Source organism: Mytilus galloprovincialis, chromosome 13 (genome assembly GCF_965363235.1).
Source record: "Mytilus galloprovincialis chromosome 13, xbMytGall1.hap1.1, whole genome shotgun sequence".
NCBI classification, from domain to species: domain Eukaryota; kingdom Metazoa; phylum Mollusca; class Bivalvia; order Mytilida; family Mytilidae; genus Mytilus; species Mytilus galloprovincialis.
The window spans coordinates 27512005-27531247 of NC_134850.1; the positions used below are offsets into that span (position 1 = coordinate 27512005).

The 19243-nt window shown below is 32.1% G+C and overlaps 1 protein-coding gene and 1 long non-coding RNA gene across 2 annotated transcripts; one reads left to right on the forward strand and one right to left on the reverse strand.

Annotated features, from left to right (window-relative positions):
• Positions 1-1740: 1740 nt before the first annotated feature.
• Positions 1741-3188, reverse strand: LOC143057719 (uncharacterized). Its single transcript, XR_012972800.1, has 3 exons — positions 3123-3188; positions 2690-2916; positions 1741-2239 (listed from the first exon to the last, which is right to left on the reverse strand). It is a non-coding gene; the product is annotated as an uncharacterized LOC143057719 (long non-coding RNA).
• Positions 3189-11431: 8243 nt separating this feature from the next.
• LOC143057571 (uncharacterized) lies at positions 11432-19243 on the forward strand. The gene is made up of 5 exons (XM_076230889.1): positions 11432-11500; positions 14724-14810; positions 16253-16567; positions 17919-18395; positions 18981-19243. Exons 1-5 carry the CDS (start codon positions 11482-11484, stop codon positions 19010-19012), a joined length of 930 nt encoding a protein of 309 aa, XP_076087004.1. The 5' UTR covers positions 11432-11481; the 3' UTR covers positions 19013-19243.

The window sequence follows — 19243 nt, forward strand, 5'->3', positions numbered from 1 at the left end:
AACATTGGATCTATAATGGATACAAAAGCAATCGTCTTCTTGACATCTTTACTACATACTAAGAGTATGGAATAAAATACACAATAGAAAATGCAAACATCTAGATTAACATGAAATATATAAAACATACATTTTCCAAATACCATGATCATTATGTATTCATCTTCTAAACAATCAATCATAAACTGAGTATTCTCATCTATTCAATTAATTGCTTATCTGTTTCAATAATTATTCTAGACTAAATTTGTAACAAAATTCAGATCATAAATTCATAATCAAGTCTATAATTCAATCTATCTTTTTGCACTCGAGGTCTACAAATGTATATATAGAAAATGAACAATTGTGTTAATTGCGAATCGAAATGTGTAGTTATCATTTTAATATACAGAGAAATGACACATCATAAGTAATTAAAACAAAACATGATTCAAACACAAACATACTTCCAGCTGTTCAAAAATAGATTTTGTTTGAATATAACTATATGGACACGGGGAATATGTCAAAGAAACAACAACCCGACCAAAACGTAAAAAACAACTCAAGGTTGTGCAAGTTTTATATTTCTCTGTGTACTAAATAATAAACTTATCAAAGCAAATTGACATGCAATCTATCATTTTAAAATTAATGGCATCGTTAGAATACTAACTATAAAATCATATACAATCTACTTCTTACTGGTCATAAACTTGAAACAATCCACACTACATTTTTATCGGAAAGCTAGGTAGAACAATTGACTTATAATTATTGATGTACAAATTACTATTTGATTTGGCCTTACAATTCGACTTGGTCCTATGTTTTATTGTTGATATGTATAACATTGCTATTCTCATTTATTTTTCAACGGTTTAACATGCTCTATTTTATTGTAGCTAGGAAACATTTGAAATTATTGAATACAGTTTTTGTTATTAATGACATAAATTAAGCATTATAGTACCAACATATCAAAACATTTTAAAAAGAATATTTAAGTCAATAAAATAAAATGCATTATTGTAAAATTATTTCTTTGTTTAAATTAAATGATTCTTATTAAAACTAGAAGAATTAAAATGGTGCCATTATATAAAATTATGTAGGTAAAGAAATGTCCTGTAATAATAAAATTGCTGTCTTAACTTATATTTACAGAGAAAAACTAAATAAAACAAATGTTAACAAGGCAATGCATGCGAACGTTTTTGAGGCCTTTTGGAAGACAATAAAGACAATGCTGCCAGGTAATGATTTATTAGACACAGCACACGTATTATCGTAACTTAATACATATTTGATCATTTGCTTCAAAAATATTACCTACTTGAGACAGCAAACAGACCTAGTCCAATGTAATAATTAGCCAATGTATCTGCTTGACAAAATCTTAATTAGGAATAGGTATTTGTTAGATTAAATTATATACATTTGGTAACATCAGTATCTTTGCAAAACATTTCAAAGGCAAACTGTATATGTCCTACTTTTAAAGCCTTTAGGCACCAATCTAACATATAAAATTTTTGAATGAATATCAAGAAAAAGCAGTTTTTCAAAATCAATATAATATTTCATTATTTTTTTCATTGAAATGGTTTACGATTGGAGTCTTTCTTTCTGTGGGTAGATTTGAAACTGCCATCATCATTAACTTTCCGCCCCCGTATTTTCAGAACACACATCGGCTTACTGAATAGTCATGATCAGTTTTTGAACTTTTGGATTTTCTGCTTAGAAACAGCGGTTGTTGCTTTCGCTTTCTTGTTGTTTTGGAAAAGTTGGTTGTCTTACAAATATGTAATGCCGTTGTGAGTGCTTGTAAAATAGTTTTCTTTTTTTTTCACGTCAATTGTCTGGAAATTTTTATTGTTTACATATTTATTGATTTCCTCAATTTTTCTTTTAAAAGCCTGGTCGGTTGTTTCTTTGTCTTCCTTTAATTGTTGTCTTGTTTCATCAATTGAGGTTGACTCTCTGTCAGGTGATGGAACTACCATTTTTGCTACCATCACACAAACACAATGTATACCATGGCTATTGACAAAACATGTACATTTGAATGAGGTCAAATTAACAACTGATACATTTCCCAATCTGGACAAAACCTCTACCTGGTTGTTATCTCTGTCATAAAAATATTGTTCTGCATTAAATACATTCATTGCTTCTGATCTGCGCTCTACAGTGAGGTCGATGTTCCTTTTAGAAGCAATCAATTCAGCTAAATGAACATGCTTACACATTCCTGAAAAAAAGCAGAGAATGGAACATAAATAACTGCATTGTACCCTTATAGTATTTTCAATTGTACAAACTTTAAACAAAACCACTAATGAACATTCAGTAAAGATTTACTTAAATTGGATCGCAATGTTTTAGAAAATTTGATGAGGCAAATGATTATTTGCACTTGTATAACCTGATGACGGTTGAAAACGCCTTGTTGGAAGACAAAAATAATCAAAACCGAGGAGACTCATAAAACCAAAAGACATTTACAACAACAGTAAAACAAAAATAATAAACAACACGAACTCTACTAAAAACCTGAAGTAAAATTAGGTGCTTCAGAAGGGTAAGCATTTCCGGGACATATACGGCACCCGAAATTAATAATCTTGATTTCAACAATTCATACTTGATGGTGTACTTTTAAACATTGTTGAACTGACTTAAGATAATAAAAAAAACTTACCTCTTGTTGTTGCAGCTGGACAATTGCACACTACATTGACAATGTTCACATTATGAATCGTCCCAAATGCTGTCTGTGATGGAACAGTGCATTCTGTGGATGAATTCCATTGCACAGTTTGGTCGAGTCCTGCCTTGAGCATATTCTCTGCTGTCAATTTACTTTTGTCTTCTCTTTGTCCTCCCATATTTTTCAGGCGACCAATCTTTTCGAGTTCATCTAGATAGCTAAAATTACGATGTTTTTTTTATTTATTTTTGATTATGAAAACATAATTCAAAGATCTATTAATAAATTATTTCTTAAAAAAATGAATTCACAGTATTTAATATTCAATGTATTTGCATCTTAAACTGAAATGATCTTTTTAATTTCAGACGATTCAAGTGAACGATAAGAAGAACATGATTGTGACAAAGTTAAACTTACTTACTCATAAAACATAGTTACATTTCCATGGAGTAGGATTAGTAAGTCCTCTACTCTGCTATTGACATACCCACGAGGAAATGGTATTTCATGCCCAGGAAAAACCTGAAAATGACAAAATGTTAATGACTTTGAATTTATGATTTATGGTTGAATGTATAAAGTACATAAAATTTTAGTGTGTATACATTTGAATGTTATAAGTAGCATTATATTTATTGTTTTAATGTTCTCATAAACATCAGGTTTTGCTAGACTACATTTTTCATTTTGTCTACTTTTATATAATTATCGACTTGCATTGACGATTATGGAATAACCGTTTCAAAAATGATATCGGATATGTTCCTTACGTCGTAACTACAATCCCCTTCCCTTTCATGAATGTGACCTACCGAATTAGACTATTTACCGGATTTGTAATTGCATAAGCAACACCACGGGTGCCACATGTGGAGCAGGATCTGCTTACCCTTCCGGAGCACCTGAGATCACCCCTAGTTTTTGGTGGGGGTTCGTGTTGTTTATTCTTTAGTTTTCTATGTTGTGTCATGTGTACTATAGTTTTTCTGTTTGTCTTTTTCATTTTTAGCCATGGCGTTGTCAGTTTGTTTTAGATTTACGAGTTTGACTGTCCCTTTGGTATCTTTCGTCCCTCTTTTATGATATTTGTATTAAATTTGCATAACCATATCATGAAAGAACGGCAATAATCTCTCCGTATAGTTAAAAATTGTTTAGTTTATATCATTTTAAGTCTTTGGTTACCAACGAAGAAGTAGGATTTAGACAAAGTGTAACACTTTTTATACTTCAGGTCATAAAAACAGAGACAGTTCAGAAAATTTATCCCCAAAATAAAATATACTTAGTTACTATTATCAAACAGATAATAATTAGATGATGCTTAAAATTTCGATCTTGTAATATATAAGGTGTATAGTAATAAAATGTATTGATAACCTTTCAAATAAGTTATTTGTATCTTGATCTTCATAAAACAAATGTCTTCCATAGTTGGCCCATTGACATCCCCACTTGTCAGTACACCAGTTGTCTAACAAGTAGTCTGATATTTGTTTGAAAGGCATCTTCTCTTGCAACAATTGAACTTTTTGAGAAAAGTCTTCTTTCTGATAAAAAATTATATTGACACATTTCTTTTGAGTATAGAAACAGAATTTATAGATTAAACACGCATGTACTCATAAGCATTGTACATTTATAGGTAAGATCTTTAAATCGCATTAAGCAAGTCTTTGTACTTTCTTAATTATTTTACTGATATAATTCAATAGAGATTCATTGCTATATGTTTTAGTGGTTGTTTTTTTTTTTTTTATCTTTTATTAACCAAAATTCATTGATTGTATTTTTTTTTATTATTATTTTTGCGTTTTAATTGAATCATTTTGAAAAATCTTGTTGATATGATTTATCATCTTTTGATATTAAACATTTACAATATTGGAAAAAGAGAAAAAGATCCATCCCACTGATGTCACATTTCTACAGGGATTTTTCTTATAATATTAACATATCAATAACCAATCGTGTTTCATTGTCAGGCAACAAACTCGTGATTAATTTTTAAAAACAATGTTTCACATCCTCTCCATACAAGACTGTTATAATTTTTTTTATCAGAATCAGGTCCAGTTATACTATGTAAATTAATATTCACCTAGTACATAATTAATATTCGAATTCATTATTTAAATTTGTCAGGACCAACTCAAAATTATTGACCAATTTGAAAATTATTCTATTTCACTGTGGTATCATAGGTTCATTATATTTTATTTGTCTTAACTAGCTCGTTTGATTACCTTGGTACATATTTTAATTGTTCTGATATAGTCAATAACTTTTTTTCTGGTTTGTGCGTGCATGGGTCCTGATACACCAGATTCTTTTTTATTCAAAAATATGTACACAGCCTGTAAACCAAATCATTTATATTTAGTTCATGTTTTAAAGATTTCTTGATAATAATAATTAAATATTGTCTTGAATATATCATGACTAATTATTTTTCAACAAGATAATATTTGATCTATTAAAGTATTAATGCGAAAGAGTTGATTTATTAAATCAAAACTGACCTCAGGCTTACAAACAAAAACAAAATATAAAATGTTAAATCCAATGCAATTAATACCTATTGATTCAATAGAGTGAAATTTCACAGCATAACTCTCATTTAATAACTGATTTTTTTCCAATAAAGAATAAGGTAAAATGTATGATTTATATATTGAATGATATAATACCTGTAAAACATGAAACCAGCAAAGTAAAACGGAGCTGTTTGGGAATACTTCATTAATTGCGCTGATTTATTTAATATCTCTGTCTACCATAAAAGATCTAGTAAACAAAATGTAACACTGTAGTATCAACAATGTGTATCTCTATCTCATATTGGTTTTTATTCTATAATACTATTTGTTAATTTGTAAATAATTATGTAAATTCTTATTTTTTTTTTATCTCAATTAGATTCTCAATTTGTGATTGAAAAGTTTGGAAACAAGCCCAACAAAGCTTTAATTATTATGTTATATGTAAACCTGACTATGAATGAATCTTACATGCTTTGGTTTTATGGCCTTCCCATAGAGCACTCTCAAAAGTTTTTAAGGAAATTGATGTTTTTGTAAGTTTCATTAATCCATGAGATAAATATTATTATGCAAAATTATTTGTCTAATATCCTTTGCCAAAATTCAACTGAAATTGTTGTTGATCTTAATTGTATTAATTTTGAAATGCAGGAAAAAATGTTTCTTTAGATGAATCTTTCATAGCATTGTCTATTGGTCAATTGTCAAATAACTATCACTGCAAGAATATGTGAATAATGTCGTAGTTTAACCTGTAATTTTTACAGACAAATTAATTAAAAGATATAGTTGAATGGCCTTTATTTATCTTTTATATCCATATCAGATTTGGTGTTGACTCCGAATAATGTAACTAATTGAAAACAAATAATAAGACGAAAATGAAAAGTGTTAATAAGCAATGATATTGAATTCGAAATATTGTCAACTTTGATACCCACAAACCTTGGACAGAAATCAAATCCATGATTTTGCAGCCGTAGTCTTCAGAGATCTCAGAAATATTTTGACAACTTCACCAGTATCATCTGACGAGATACAGTACGAAAGAGGAGTGCCCCGGCCTTGCTGTTCATCTCTTGCAACAAGAGCATAGAATGAATAACCATAGGCAGTTAATCCTTAAACAAACAAAAAATATGTTGTAAGTTTATTGTCACACAGTTCAATTTTTTTAAACGTATCAATATTTTAAATTGAAATTTCCATAATTATATATAAGTATATACCTTTATATGTAGCATCTAAAAGCACCACATTTTCTGCTAGTTTCATCATTCTTTTTCTTTGTGCTTCATTCTGGTAAATGATTACTAATGGCTGTACTCCCCTACAATGTAAATGTTACATATTTAATGTCCAGAAGTATGAGTATGAATTATATATTTTATGTTGAAATCATGTTCATTTAATGGAAGAAAAGACGACAAACTAGCTATATTGTACTCATACTAAATAACCTCAATTAAAACTGAAAAGACAAAAATGTAAAATCTATTGACAAAATATATGACTTGTGAACAAGTGTAGCACTAAAAACACTCAAAAGGATAAAAACCAAAAATACAAAGCATCTATCATAAGAAGTCAGATACACGTTCAGTCTACAGAAAACTCATCTGTACAGCTCTCATTGAAACATTTTACGGACAAAATCATATTCGAAATTGGACAGACGAGTACTATAAAAAAAATATGAAAGTCATGTTTGAAGAACAAAACAGGGTATCAATCAGTAATTTCTGAATTACTCTTTATCAGCATTATGCTTATATCAGTCATTAAAATTTACAAAAGTACATTATTATAAAAGAATAATTACTCTTTCAATTCTTGGTAAAAAATATCTCTTCCTTCAGTAATTGTGTGCATAGCTCGTGTACAGCTACAGCACCATTCTGATGAATTCTAAAACAAATGAAGAAATATAAAATTTAACCAACTTTTGTAGAAATATCATAGATCAATACCAGTACTGACATGTACAGAACCAATGTCAACAGTACATCTGTATAATTTGACCAGAAAACAACAAAGTTCATTTACTGTGTAAAGTGCATGTTTACAATCAGATTGGTAAAAAGATTAAAATGGTAAATAAAGGTCTAAATATCTATATAAAGTAATGATTTAAACAGACGAACCATTGGGTTTGCATGCAGTGCATCAGTTTAAATGACCACAAACAAAAGTCTGTATCTATGAATGTGATAGAGGTAACCAACGTCAATTCCAGTGTAAGGTACTAAATACCAAATGCTCTTTACATTTAACTTTACCAAAGTATGTAGATGTAACAAGACGGAACCAATGATATACTTTGTGTAAAGCTATCAATATTTTTAAATTGTCCAGATGTGACCAAAGTTGCGGTGAACAGTGGTAACCAAAGTCAATATATGTGAACAGTTTCAATAGGAATGTAGATTATATACATATCTAAAACAGACATAGGAAACACAAGTATGTTTAAGGTAGCCCTAGTCAATATTTGTGTATCATTATATATATGTTTAAGGAGAGTTAACAAAATGGTGAACAGTGATTATCAAATTCTGTAAACATTCAAGGGTACAAGTGGCGACCCAGGTCCATATCTGTGTTCATTAGTTAGAGGTTACCAAAATCTTTATATGTTAAGTGTTATCAGAGGTAGCAAAGTCTTTGTCTGTGTACGTTCAATATAAAGATTTGGTTCAAGTAATCAGCGGTAACTTAAGTCCGGATAATGGTTATTTTTCGATGACTGGATACGTAGAGACAAAGCCTGTTTCTTTGGATTTTTGACAAGAACAAAGTAGTAAGTACATATTTTAAGTAAATTTTTTGATTATGTTTTGATACCTTTTATCCATTTTGTAACGTTGACATATATTCTTAATGTCAACTGGTGTCAGATAGTATCTTCTATCGTGCACATCAAAATGCCCTTGATCTCTAGCCCATTTTCATGCTTTGCACAATATTTCCATGGTTTTTTCTCCCCTATTGATAAAGAAATAGAAATTAAATTCGTCTCAATTACAATTAATTTCAAATTAAGTAAAAATCTTTTTGAGCTTAAGGATTTTTTCAAATCAACACAAAATATGTCGTTGTATCAATATATGTCATTGTATCAAGCGTCCGATATTTATGTAGATGCATTAAATGACTCTCTGGCAAGCCGATTTTATCCTAATCATTTTATTCTTGATTTATTTATTATAATCTTTGCAAATTATGAAAAATGCGCCGGAAAGAAAATAATCTACGATATTTATGCATGGTGTCTAAAGATAAATAATTTTATATCTGTATATGGTGACCCGAGGTAATCACTTTCAAAAAGAGCCAATTGCTATACATATTTGTTGACAATGGCAACATAATTCAATATATGTGTACAGCGACCAGAAGTTACTAGATTAATTATAAAAGTAGAGCAAAAAGTGTGAACCGAGATAACCAATGCTAACCAAATTCATTTTTTATGAATTGTAACCATAGGTAACATAAGCCAATTTATTGAAGGTTGACCAGAGGTAATCATTTTCAATATCTGTGTAGGATGACCAGAGGGAACCATAGCCAATATCTGTGTGGGTGACCTGAGGTCACCATGTTCAAAATATATGTAGGGTGACTAGAGGTTACTATAGTCAATATATGTGTAGGGTGAACAGAGGTAACCACATTCAATATCTTTTTAGGTGACCAAAGATAACCATATGCAATATCTTTGTAAGGTGACCAGAGGTAACCTTATTCAATATCTGTGTAGGGTGACCAGAGGTAACCATATTCAAAATTGTAGTAGGGTGACCAGAGGTCACCATATTCAATATCTTTGTAGGGTGACCAGAGGTAACAATATTCAATATCTGTGTAGGGTGACCAGAGGTAATCACACTCAACATCTTGGTAGTGTGACCAGAGATTACCAAATTAAACATCTAAGTAGGGTTAATAAAGGTACCTAAATTCAATATTTATGCATGGTGTCTAAAGATAAATAATTTTACATCTGTGTATGGTGACCCGAGGAAACCACATTCAAAAAAGGCAATTGCTATATATATTTGTTGACAATGGCAACACAATTCAATATATGTGTACAGCGACCAGAAGTTACTATATTAATTATATTATTTATGAATTGTAACCATAGGTAATATAAGCCAATTTATTGTAGGGTGACTAAAGGTATTTCAATATCTGTGTCGGATGACCAGAAGTACCCATAGCCAATATCTGTGTGGGTGATCAGAGGTAACCATGTTCAAAATCTGTGTAGGGTGACCAGAGGTAACCATAGTCAATATCTGTGTAGGATGACCAGAGGTAAGCACATTCGATATATATATAATGGTTTACTAGAGGTTACCTTTTTCAATATTTGTGTAGGTTACCACGTTCAATATATGAGTAGGGTGACCGAAGTTTACACAATTAAATATTTAAGTAGGCTAAATATAGTAAACCAAATTCAATATTTATGCACGGTGACTAGAGGTAACCAAATTTTATATTTGTGTATGATTAGAGGTAACCACATTCAAAATATGTGAAGGGTGACCAGAGGTAACCCCTTTCAGTATTTGTGTAGGGTCACTTGAGGTGTTTAAAGTTCACATATGTATAGGGTGACCACAGGTAACCAATTTCAATACATGTGTAGGGTGATCAGAGGTAGGGTTATTAAAGGTAACTAAATTCAATATTTATGCATAGTGTCTAAAGATAAAAAATTGAATATATGTGTAGGGTGACCAGAAGTCACTTCAATTAATTATGTAAAAGGTGACAAGATGTAACAAAATTCATTATCTGTGAAGGCTTGCCGGGGTGACCAGAGGTTACCAAATTCAATATCTTATAATGTTTAGGGGAATTCAATACATGTGTTGGGTGACCATAGGTAACCAATTTCAATATATGTGTAGGGTGACCAGAGGTCACCACAATTAATTATTTAAAACGCAAAAGGATGTAACAAAATTCATAGTCTGTTTAAGGTGGCAAGGTTGACCAGAGGTTACCAAATTCAGTATCTTATAATTTGTAGGTAAATTCAATTTATGTGAAGGGTGACCAGAGGTTACTAAGTTCAATATATGCGTAGGGTGACCAGAGGTCACCACAATTAATTATGTAAAAGGTGACAAGATGTAACGAAATTCAATATCTGTGAAGGCTTGCCAGGGTGACCAGAGGTAACCAAACTCAATATCTTATAATTTTTAGGGGAATTCAATACATGTGTTGGGTGACCATAGGTAACCAATTTCAATATATGTGTAGGGTCACGAGAGGTCACCACAGTTAATTATTTAAAACGTGAAAGGATGTAACAAAATTCAAAAACTGTTTAGGGTGGCAAGGTTGACAAGGGGTTACCAAATTCAGTATCTTATAATTGTAGGTAAATTAAATATATGTGAAGGGTGACTAGAGGTTACCAAATTCAATATATGTGTAGGGTGACCAGAGGTCACCACAGTTAATTATGTAAAAGGTGACAAGATGTAACGAAATTCAATATCTGTGTAGAGGGCCATTCAATATCTATATTTGGGTCCGGGAAGAACCACTGTAAATTTATCTGCAAAGGGAGTAAGGTTAATAAAGTAACTATGTATTTGTATTAAATGACCAGTGTAACTGTAAGCACTATTAGTGTCTGCGTAGGGTGACCAGAGGTAACCAATGGCAGTTTTAAGGTACATGAGTTTGAGGCATAACATCTTTTTAGTTATATGTCATGAGAGTGCAATATAGGCCATTAGGTTATTTTTTTTTTTCTGAAATATAAGCCATGTCATTCAATTTAAGATATTAATAGAGTAAAGGGTGAATCTTCTATACATTTTCAATTGTTTGTTTTGAGTGAATCATTATGATTATTGTTTATTTGTGTATTATTTTTTACTTTTTGTATCTCTCTCAACAGTATCCTTTGAAATATGGTTATTCCGAAACTTTGCATTAAGCTCATATCCGTATTGTATAACAGCAATTATAAACTGTGTATCCCCTTAGTAACGTACTTTCACTTTAAACCGGAAATCATGTACTATTTTTTGTCGCGTATAGACTCAAGTTTAACCGTTTCTGTTCAGGTTACCAGTGGGCACCGTTCAGCGTAACTATTATCCTTGTGCTCTGAACATTTTCATTTCGCTTCCGGGTCAGAATTCAGCACTTCATGATATTGACAAAAGACGTCTAGCCCCATAGCTGATTTTCTACACTTTCATGACTTTGGATTGTATTGGTAATTGTAGAATATGATAATGGTCTTCAAAATGATAATACATTTATATGAACTTTCAATCACACGATACACTTATGTAAAACATACAGTTGAATACTATTATTAAATAGATTTGCTAAAAATATCTAATTCAACTGTTGACTATCTGATTTTTCTGGAAATCTGAAGGTTACACACAGTAACGAATGCATGAGGTTCTATTTGGGGAATGGATACATGTATATAGTATTATAATGTGTTCTGGAGCCACCTCCCTCGTTTTCTATATTTTCTTTTAAAAGAGGGGCGAAAGTTACTTTTTAAAGAGTCCGGGATATTTTTTTCATATCACAGTATTTGTAGACATCTCATCAAGAAAGATCGAGGAAAAGACAAAAATGTTACTTTCTTTTTACTTGCATAAAAAACTGACTGGCAAAGGTGGATAACTCTACCTCCAAAATTATAACAGTTATCAGAAATACTTGAATATATATATTTCTATTTTTTTTCACCGACTGTAAAAGTTGCTTACATGTAGCTACAAAAATATCTTGAATAGAAAAAGCTAATTTAAGGTTCAACAAAACCTTTTTTTTTTAGAATTATGGCTGGGTTTTTTTCGGGCAGGTGGTCGGTCGGGCGACTGCAGCCAAATGTTGTCCGGGGATTTACTCATGAACCGTTTAACAAAAGCTTTTCAAAATTTAGTATGTTGTTATATTACTGACTATAAAATGGAGGTCATGACAAGTTCAATAATGACGATACTTTTTACCGTTCATGAGTTATACATGTAGTTCTCGAAAGATTTAAAAATGGCGTTTTCAGTCGTGTCCGTGCATTTAAACCCACGAACTGTCATTACTGTTCAACCCAAGCTTTTAATATTTTAATATATTGTTATTGACAACAAGATGGAGGTCATTTTCAATAATAACCGTTAACAATTTTTGATTTTACCGTTCAGGAGTTATGGTTCTTGAAAGTTGAAAAATGGTGTTTCCAGTCGTGTCTGTGCATTTACTCATAAACCATTCAACTACAGCTTTTCAAATTCAAAAATGTTGTTATAGTAACTGATGACAAATAGGAGGTCAAGTTCAACATTGTTCTATAATGACGATTCTCGCTTTTCCTGTTCTGGAGTTATGGTTCTTGAAAGATTTCCAAATGGCATATCAGAATATTTTTAGAGAAAAACCATACCCCTCTTTTGAAGTTAAATGGCCATTCCCTTTTTCATGATCTCTTTTAATTTTGTCGCCACTGATGTCCGACTGTAAGTCCATGAGTCTATCCAATGTATACTTGTAAGTTGTAACGTTATCATTCATACGAGTAATTATTCTTTTTATCTAGTTTGTCTTCTTTAATCATGTTAATGTTAGTACAAATATAAGATATACGTAAACAAGTGATTGCTAGATTGCCACACAATACATTATTTCATATATATATTTTTTTATTTTTTTCCAATTTTGATGTCTAACAATAATTTCAATAACGTTTTTTTTTGTTTTTGTTTTTTTAACAAACTACACTATTAAGGGGGAAGAGGGGGGTCGAGTATTCTTTGTAAGTAGAAAGCATACACTCACTGAATCATTTCTTGTTTAAATGTTATCTTTACTACAAATTGAATATCCAGTGAGGACTTTAATGGAGTGACACGTTGTCGCTTCACTCCGTTAAATACACACCTTTCTCCATTACTTTTTTTCCCGATTTCTCGATTTCCCGATTTCTCGATTTCTCGATTTTCCGATTTCCCGATTTCCCGATTTCCCGATTTGTCAATTTCTCGATTTCACTTTCTCGCTTTCTCGATTTTCCGATTTTGCATTGGAAAAATGAAAGGAGAAAACACTAAAACACGAAAAGGGGAAATGGTCTCTTCCGGCCATCATAGCTATCCCTATATTTTATTACTTTGTTTGTTTTATCATTAAAACGACCTTTTCTATTATCTTATTGGAAGAAAAATACTTTTCACTCTTTTATATCCATATTTTTTTTTTTTTTTATAAAATCTGCAACTGTTGAGACACCTTCTGAATCTTATGATATAAACTTTATTTCCACATCCGTTCTTAGTGCTCTAATATGTTGCATTCTAATCTGGAATCTACCTAGTCCTTTTCCTTTTCCTAAACGAGAAATGTACGGCTTTCAAAGATGATTCAAATATGCGTGGCTGCACTTTTACCAATGGACTGATTATTCAACTTCACCAGACGGAATTCACTGAAAGTTTTGCGATTTGTTCGCTACTGACCACAACCTCTGACGTTTTGTTAAGAAACATGCCCAAAATTGAGTAAACGTAAATGGTGAATGTTAATCCCACAAAAAAAAACCAGAATACCACCAAACAGCCTTATAAAAAACACAAGACATTCAGCTCCTTCAAACTCTTAATGATCTACCATGGCACGGGGTGATGCGAGACACTCAGTGGCCTTGCTTTAATACATATTCATATCAGTACGGAAATTTTCAAAAGTGCAGTGATCGATCAGTATGCTAGAACCTATAACATCAGGAAGAAAATATCAACAATAGACTTTTTAGGATAACTTTGTACATTCAATCATGAATGTTTGCCATTTTCTTTTATTGAAGTATTTTTATCTGTAATTAAATAATAAAACTAATCTAAAAAGTTAACTTTGAATAGACATATGCCGGATTTACAAAAAAATGTACCAATCATTGAAAGCGTAAGGTTTAGTATAACAATTAAGAAAGAAAATTCTTAAATGTACAAAAATGCTTCTCACCCCAACCCGACGCTCCGAAGCTCTCGATCCGCGCCTGAACTATTATTGTCAGTTAATCATCGGATATATTAAATTCTTTGAAACAAGCAGTGTTATAAAGCATAATTTGTTTATTGTTGAAGGCCAAACAGTACCTTATAGCTGTTAATTTTTGTGTCATTTAATCTCCTGTGAAGAGTTGTCTTATTGGCAATCGTTCCACATCTTCTTTAATATATAAAAAAGAAGATTGGGTATGATTGCCAATGAGACAACTCTCCACAAGATACCTAATGACAAAGACATTAACAACTATAGGTCGTATATTTGTTATCTATCAGCTGTAACACAAATGAAATGAATTTTAATCTAATAATTTTAAACACTCAATTCAAAAAAGACCTAGTTGTTAGCTACAGTTGGCAATTATTTATATATTACCTACTTGACATTTGATTACCAATGTTGTACCCTATTTTCAGATATATATATATATATTAAGATGCATCAGAACAAAGTATTGTGTATCTTGGCAGTCATTGTTGTGTCAATCAACAGTGGAGTGTATGGTAATGTATATATTTTTTATATAGATTAGTCCGTTGGTTTTTCCCGTTTGAATGGTTAAACACTAGTAATTTTTGGGGCCTATTATAGCTTGCTGTTCGGTGTGAGCCTAGGCTCCATGTTGAAGACCGTACCCTGACTTATAATGGTTTACTTTTATAAATTGTGACTTGGATGGAGATTGTCTAATTGACACTCATATCACGTTTTCCTATTTCTATGTGGAGTTATACATTTCATCGCTATTTAACGAAGTTCTCCTTTGATCTTGATAACTGATAATGTCCTTTCTCAGTGGAGTCGAGTGATATGAAAAATTATCGATAGAAACTAAGGGCGCACGTGCTTGTTGTCAATGAATTTAACAACGTCGTCGTAGGTAAAATAGCGATAAACAGATTATCATGGGTCATCTCAACTCGACTTTGCTTTTCTCACTTTCGACGTTCCGGCTGAAGAAAAAAAATCAATCTCGTTGAGATAACCAACGATAATCTATAAATATAATATGAGAAGACATGGTACGATTACCATTGAAAATTATATCTACTAGAAACCAAAGACGTGGATGTTAGTATCTGTAAGTCATTATACGGCCTTCAACAATAAAGAAAACACATACAGTATCGTTAAACAGGACAATATGTGCATTACGTGGTCGAAATATTCTTTTCCAGAACCTTTGCAGCAACTGAAAGTTAGATATACGAGAAAGGTTTCTTGAGTTTTTGCTACGAAGTAACTAGAGAGGTTGCTCAATTTTCTTCGAAAATAATTCGTCAGAATAGATTTACCAATTTAAAACAATTTATATAGTAGTCCTAATGTGTTATGAGGCGCTTTTCAAGATATGGTACTCTGATGTGGCTCGGTATGCAAATGTTGCCGCTATCACGGTTTTGTTTTTATATTGGAGCTTACCAGAAATGAAGACCATATTCTTGGTAACCTTTTTGCCTTCTCTGTAAAAATCGCATTAAATACTTTGTATCAATGTTACCAAATGTGGGTTGTATAAACAACTGCAAATATAAGTTTTGTGATAGGTAAATCGACCCAATATTATCTAAAAGAGAGAACCATTCTCCAATATAGTTATCAATCAATCCATCAGTTGGGATTTGTTTCGGCATTTAGTTTTTTTTTCTGCCCACTGGGCACATTTGTTAAAGACACATTTGGTCTCTAATAAAAGCGTTACTTCATGAGAAAAACAGAAGAGAGAAGTACATCATTTACTATGAATAAGAGTAGAGCAATTACATTCAACTTGGTAAAGGTTTCATATCTAATCCCTGTTTGAACTGTAGAAGTTCTGAATGGGAAAGCTTTCTGTTCTTTTACAAAAAAAACCCCAAAACAAACCAAAGTTTGAAATAATGTTATAATTTAATTTGAAAATTTGTAGACATCTTCTGAAGATGATTAGCAAATATTTTACTAGGTTTAGACTGGCCATGGAATTGGAAAAGAGAAGATGTCACGTGTTACACCACGTGTTTGGCAGCAGTTGGAACAGGTGCAGTTGTTGCAACGCCATTGGCAATATCAGCAGCAGGATTTGGCGCTGCAGGCGTAGTTGCTGGGTCATTGGCTGCTAAAATGATGTCAATGGTAGGAGTTGTAAAAGCTGGAAGCTGGTTGGCATTTTTACAGTCGGCTGGAGTTTATGGTGTTGGGACAACTGGTAAAATGATATTAGCTTCGACTGTTTCACCATTGTGTGCAGCTATATGTGGAAGTTCAGAGGAAAGACAAGGTATTTTTCAGATAATGCGATAGCAAAATACTATAATGATAATTAAATGTAAAATATGGAACATCTATCACTCTCTATGAAAAATATCTATAGGAAGTCAGGAATTTGACAGTTGTTTTATACTCGTACCATTTGTTGGTAAAGTTTAATGTGTAATTTTGTTAGTTGTTATGAACTTTCCCTTTTTGAACTTATGCCGGCGTCACACATTGGCGTATAGACCGACGTGACTTAGACGTACAGAGAAATTTGACTAAGTCCGTATGCGTTAGGTGCACGCAAGAAGAACGCTAAGCAATCGTTAAACGCGTGTTGCATAAGTTTGAAGTAGATCGAAATGCAAAGGTATACGCTTGGTGAACGCTTTAAAACTTTTCATCTAGATCTAGCGTTTTTCAAGCGTATACCTGTTTGCCACACTCACGTAATACTAAGTACATACACTACAACAACCACGTTGGAAAACGCTACAGATAAGTTTGAGACACTTTTATGACACGTTGTATACGCCTCAAGATCATTCGAACTCCTTAAGATCATTCGACTTTTACTTGGACGTATGCAGGGCGTGTTTGCAACATATGCCAGGCGTAGTTTCAGCGCACCGTAAACGTATAAACGCAACCGTGGCGTATCAAAAAGGTCTTCTGAAAATAAACGAAACTTGCTCTGACATTTATAAATTGATATTTATATATCTTATATATTTATGTCCGTGAATTTACAAGACCACGTCTGTTTAGAAGTAGTACAAACAATAAAATTGAGTATGGAAATGGGGAATATGACAAAGAGACAACAATCTGACCAAAGGGCAGAAAACGACCGAAGGCAAAGTTTGGGTCTTCAATACAGCGAGAAAATCATGCACCCAGACTTGGGCTTGTGATATGTACTCATTCAATGAAACACCCAATAATTACTTGTCCAAGACACGCCGAAAGCACGAATAATTTTCCCACATACGACATGGACGCTTCTCAAATACTTTCAAGGGACGTTTTTCCTTCGTAACTTGCATTTTAGCTACGTTAGACAAACACCAACATACTTTACTTGCTAAACGCATGTTTACTGTTCTCGTACGCCCTAATCACGCTAAGCGCTCGCTAAACACGATACAGATATGATTGACAAGTTGAATATGTCCAAAATTTCTAGCGTATTGGCAGTGAACATGGTTTTTGACCACGCCCGGCGTACGTCGGTGCTATATGTTGATGTGTGACGCCGGTATTACCTTTGAGTTCAGTATTTCGTTTACACTTTTTTTGTAATTGGAATGATTCATTATACTGGAGAAGAAAATTTTAAATTCTGTGTAAATAAAAGCCTCCTTTTTTTTCGTTAGATTTAAAATGTTATACCCATAGAATTGATGGAATGAAGGGCTTGGATGAATATCTGATACGAGCAGAACAAGTTAAGAATATTAAGCAGTGTGAAGATCAATGCAACGATGATGCAGCTTGCCGGGCCTTCCGATATCTTCCAAGAAATAGCTTTTGCTTTTTATACAAGCTACAACAATATATTGAAGACGATATCAGTGAAAGCCAATTTTATGTAAAACGTTGTATCCTATGTTACATGAACGCAACGGAAAATGCCAAAGGACGCGATGATGAAATTCAAACAGTTTGGGAAGCATCTTCTCTCAAGGAATGTGAGATTCGATGTATTAAAACTGACGACTGCGGTGCTGTTTATTTTGATGGGCTGAGATGTTTTAAATTTAACACCAAAACAGAACCAAAGGAGAATACAGGCACTGATTTTTCTTCCAAGATATGTGTCGAGTTCAGCGATATAGCACTTGAATATGATGGTAAGATTTTAATTAAGACTATTTACCCTGGATTTGAATAATAATGAAATCTATGAAAAAATTTAGGGTTAGAAGTAAAAATGATCTCGACAACAAGGCCAATTGTCTTTAACTTTTAGGAACTTTTGGTCCTTAATGCTCTTCAACTTCGTACTTTCTTTGGCCTTTTTAACTTTTGTTTTTTTAGAGCTGAACTGATAAGTCTTTTGTAGACGAACAGCGCGTCTGGCGCAAACACAATATTAGTATCTATGATGAGTTTAATTCTCAATTTTCATATGAGTTTTGTCTTTTGGGGGAGAGATAATTAAGATCCACAGTTCTTATATTGGTAAAAAAAAAGTAAACAAATTTTTCTTTAAAAAATTCAATCTGAAAACCTTTAGATAATTTACTTGCCATGGGAGGACACCAGGACCAGCCGACACCAAAACTAATTTTATATTGATCAGGTATCAAAGATGGTGCTTCTTGATGGCCTGATTTATAGCAAAATAATAAACGGAGAAACAATTAAAACCGACAGCAACTAATTCAAACTAATGAATTAAGGCTATCATACATTTTTCTTTTATTTCTTTTTAGGTGACAAATACAAGCAAACCGGGAATAGCTGAATATAATGGAATAGTGCAAGATTATTGAATTTTGACAAGTAATTGATGAATAAAATGAGAAGAAATGTTAAAAAAACAATTTAATATCTTTATATTAGTTTTCTGTTATGTGATTTGATTAATTTTAGATGCAAATCTTTAAACATTGTTAACCAATTTTTCTATGTTGACTAGTTAGTATTGAATAGTATTTGTTGTTTATGAAAACATGTTAGATAAATGTTCAACATA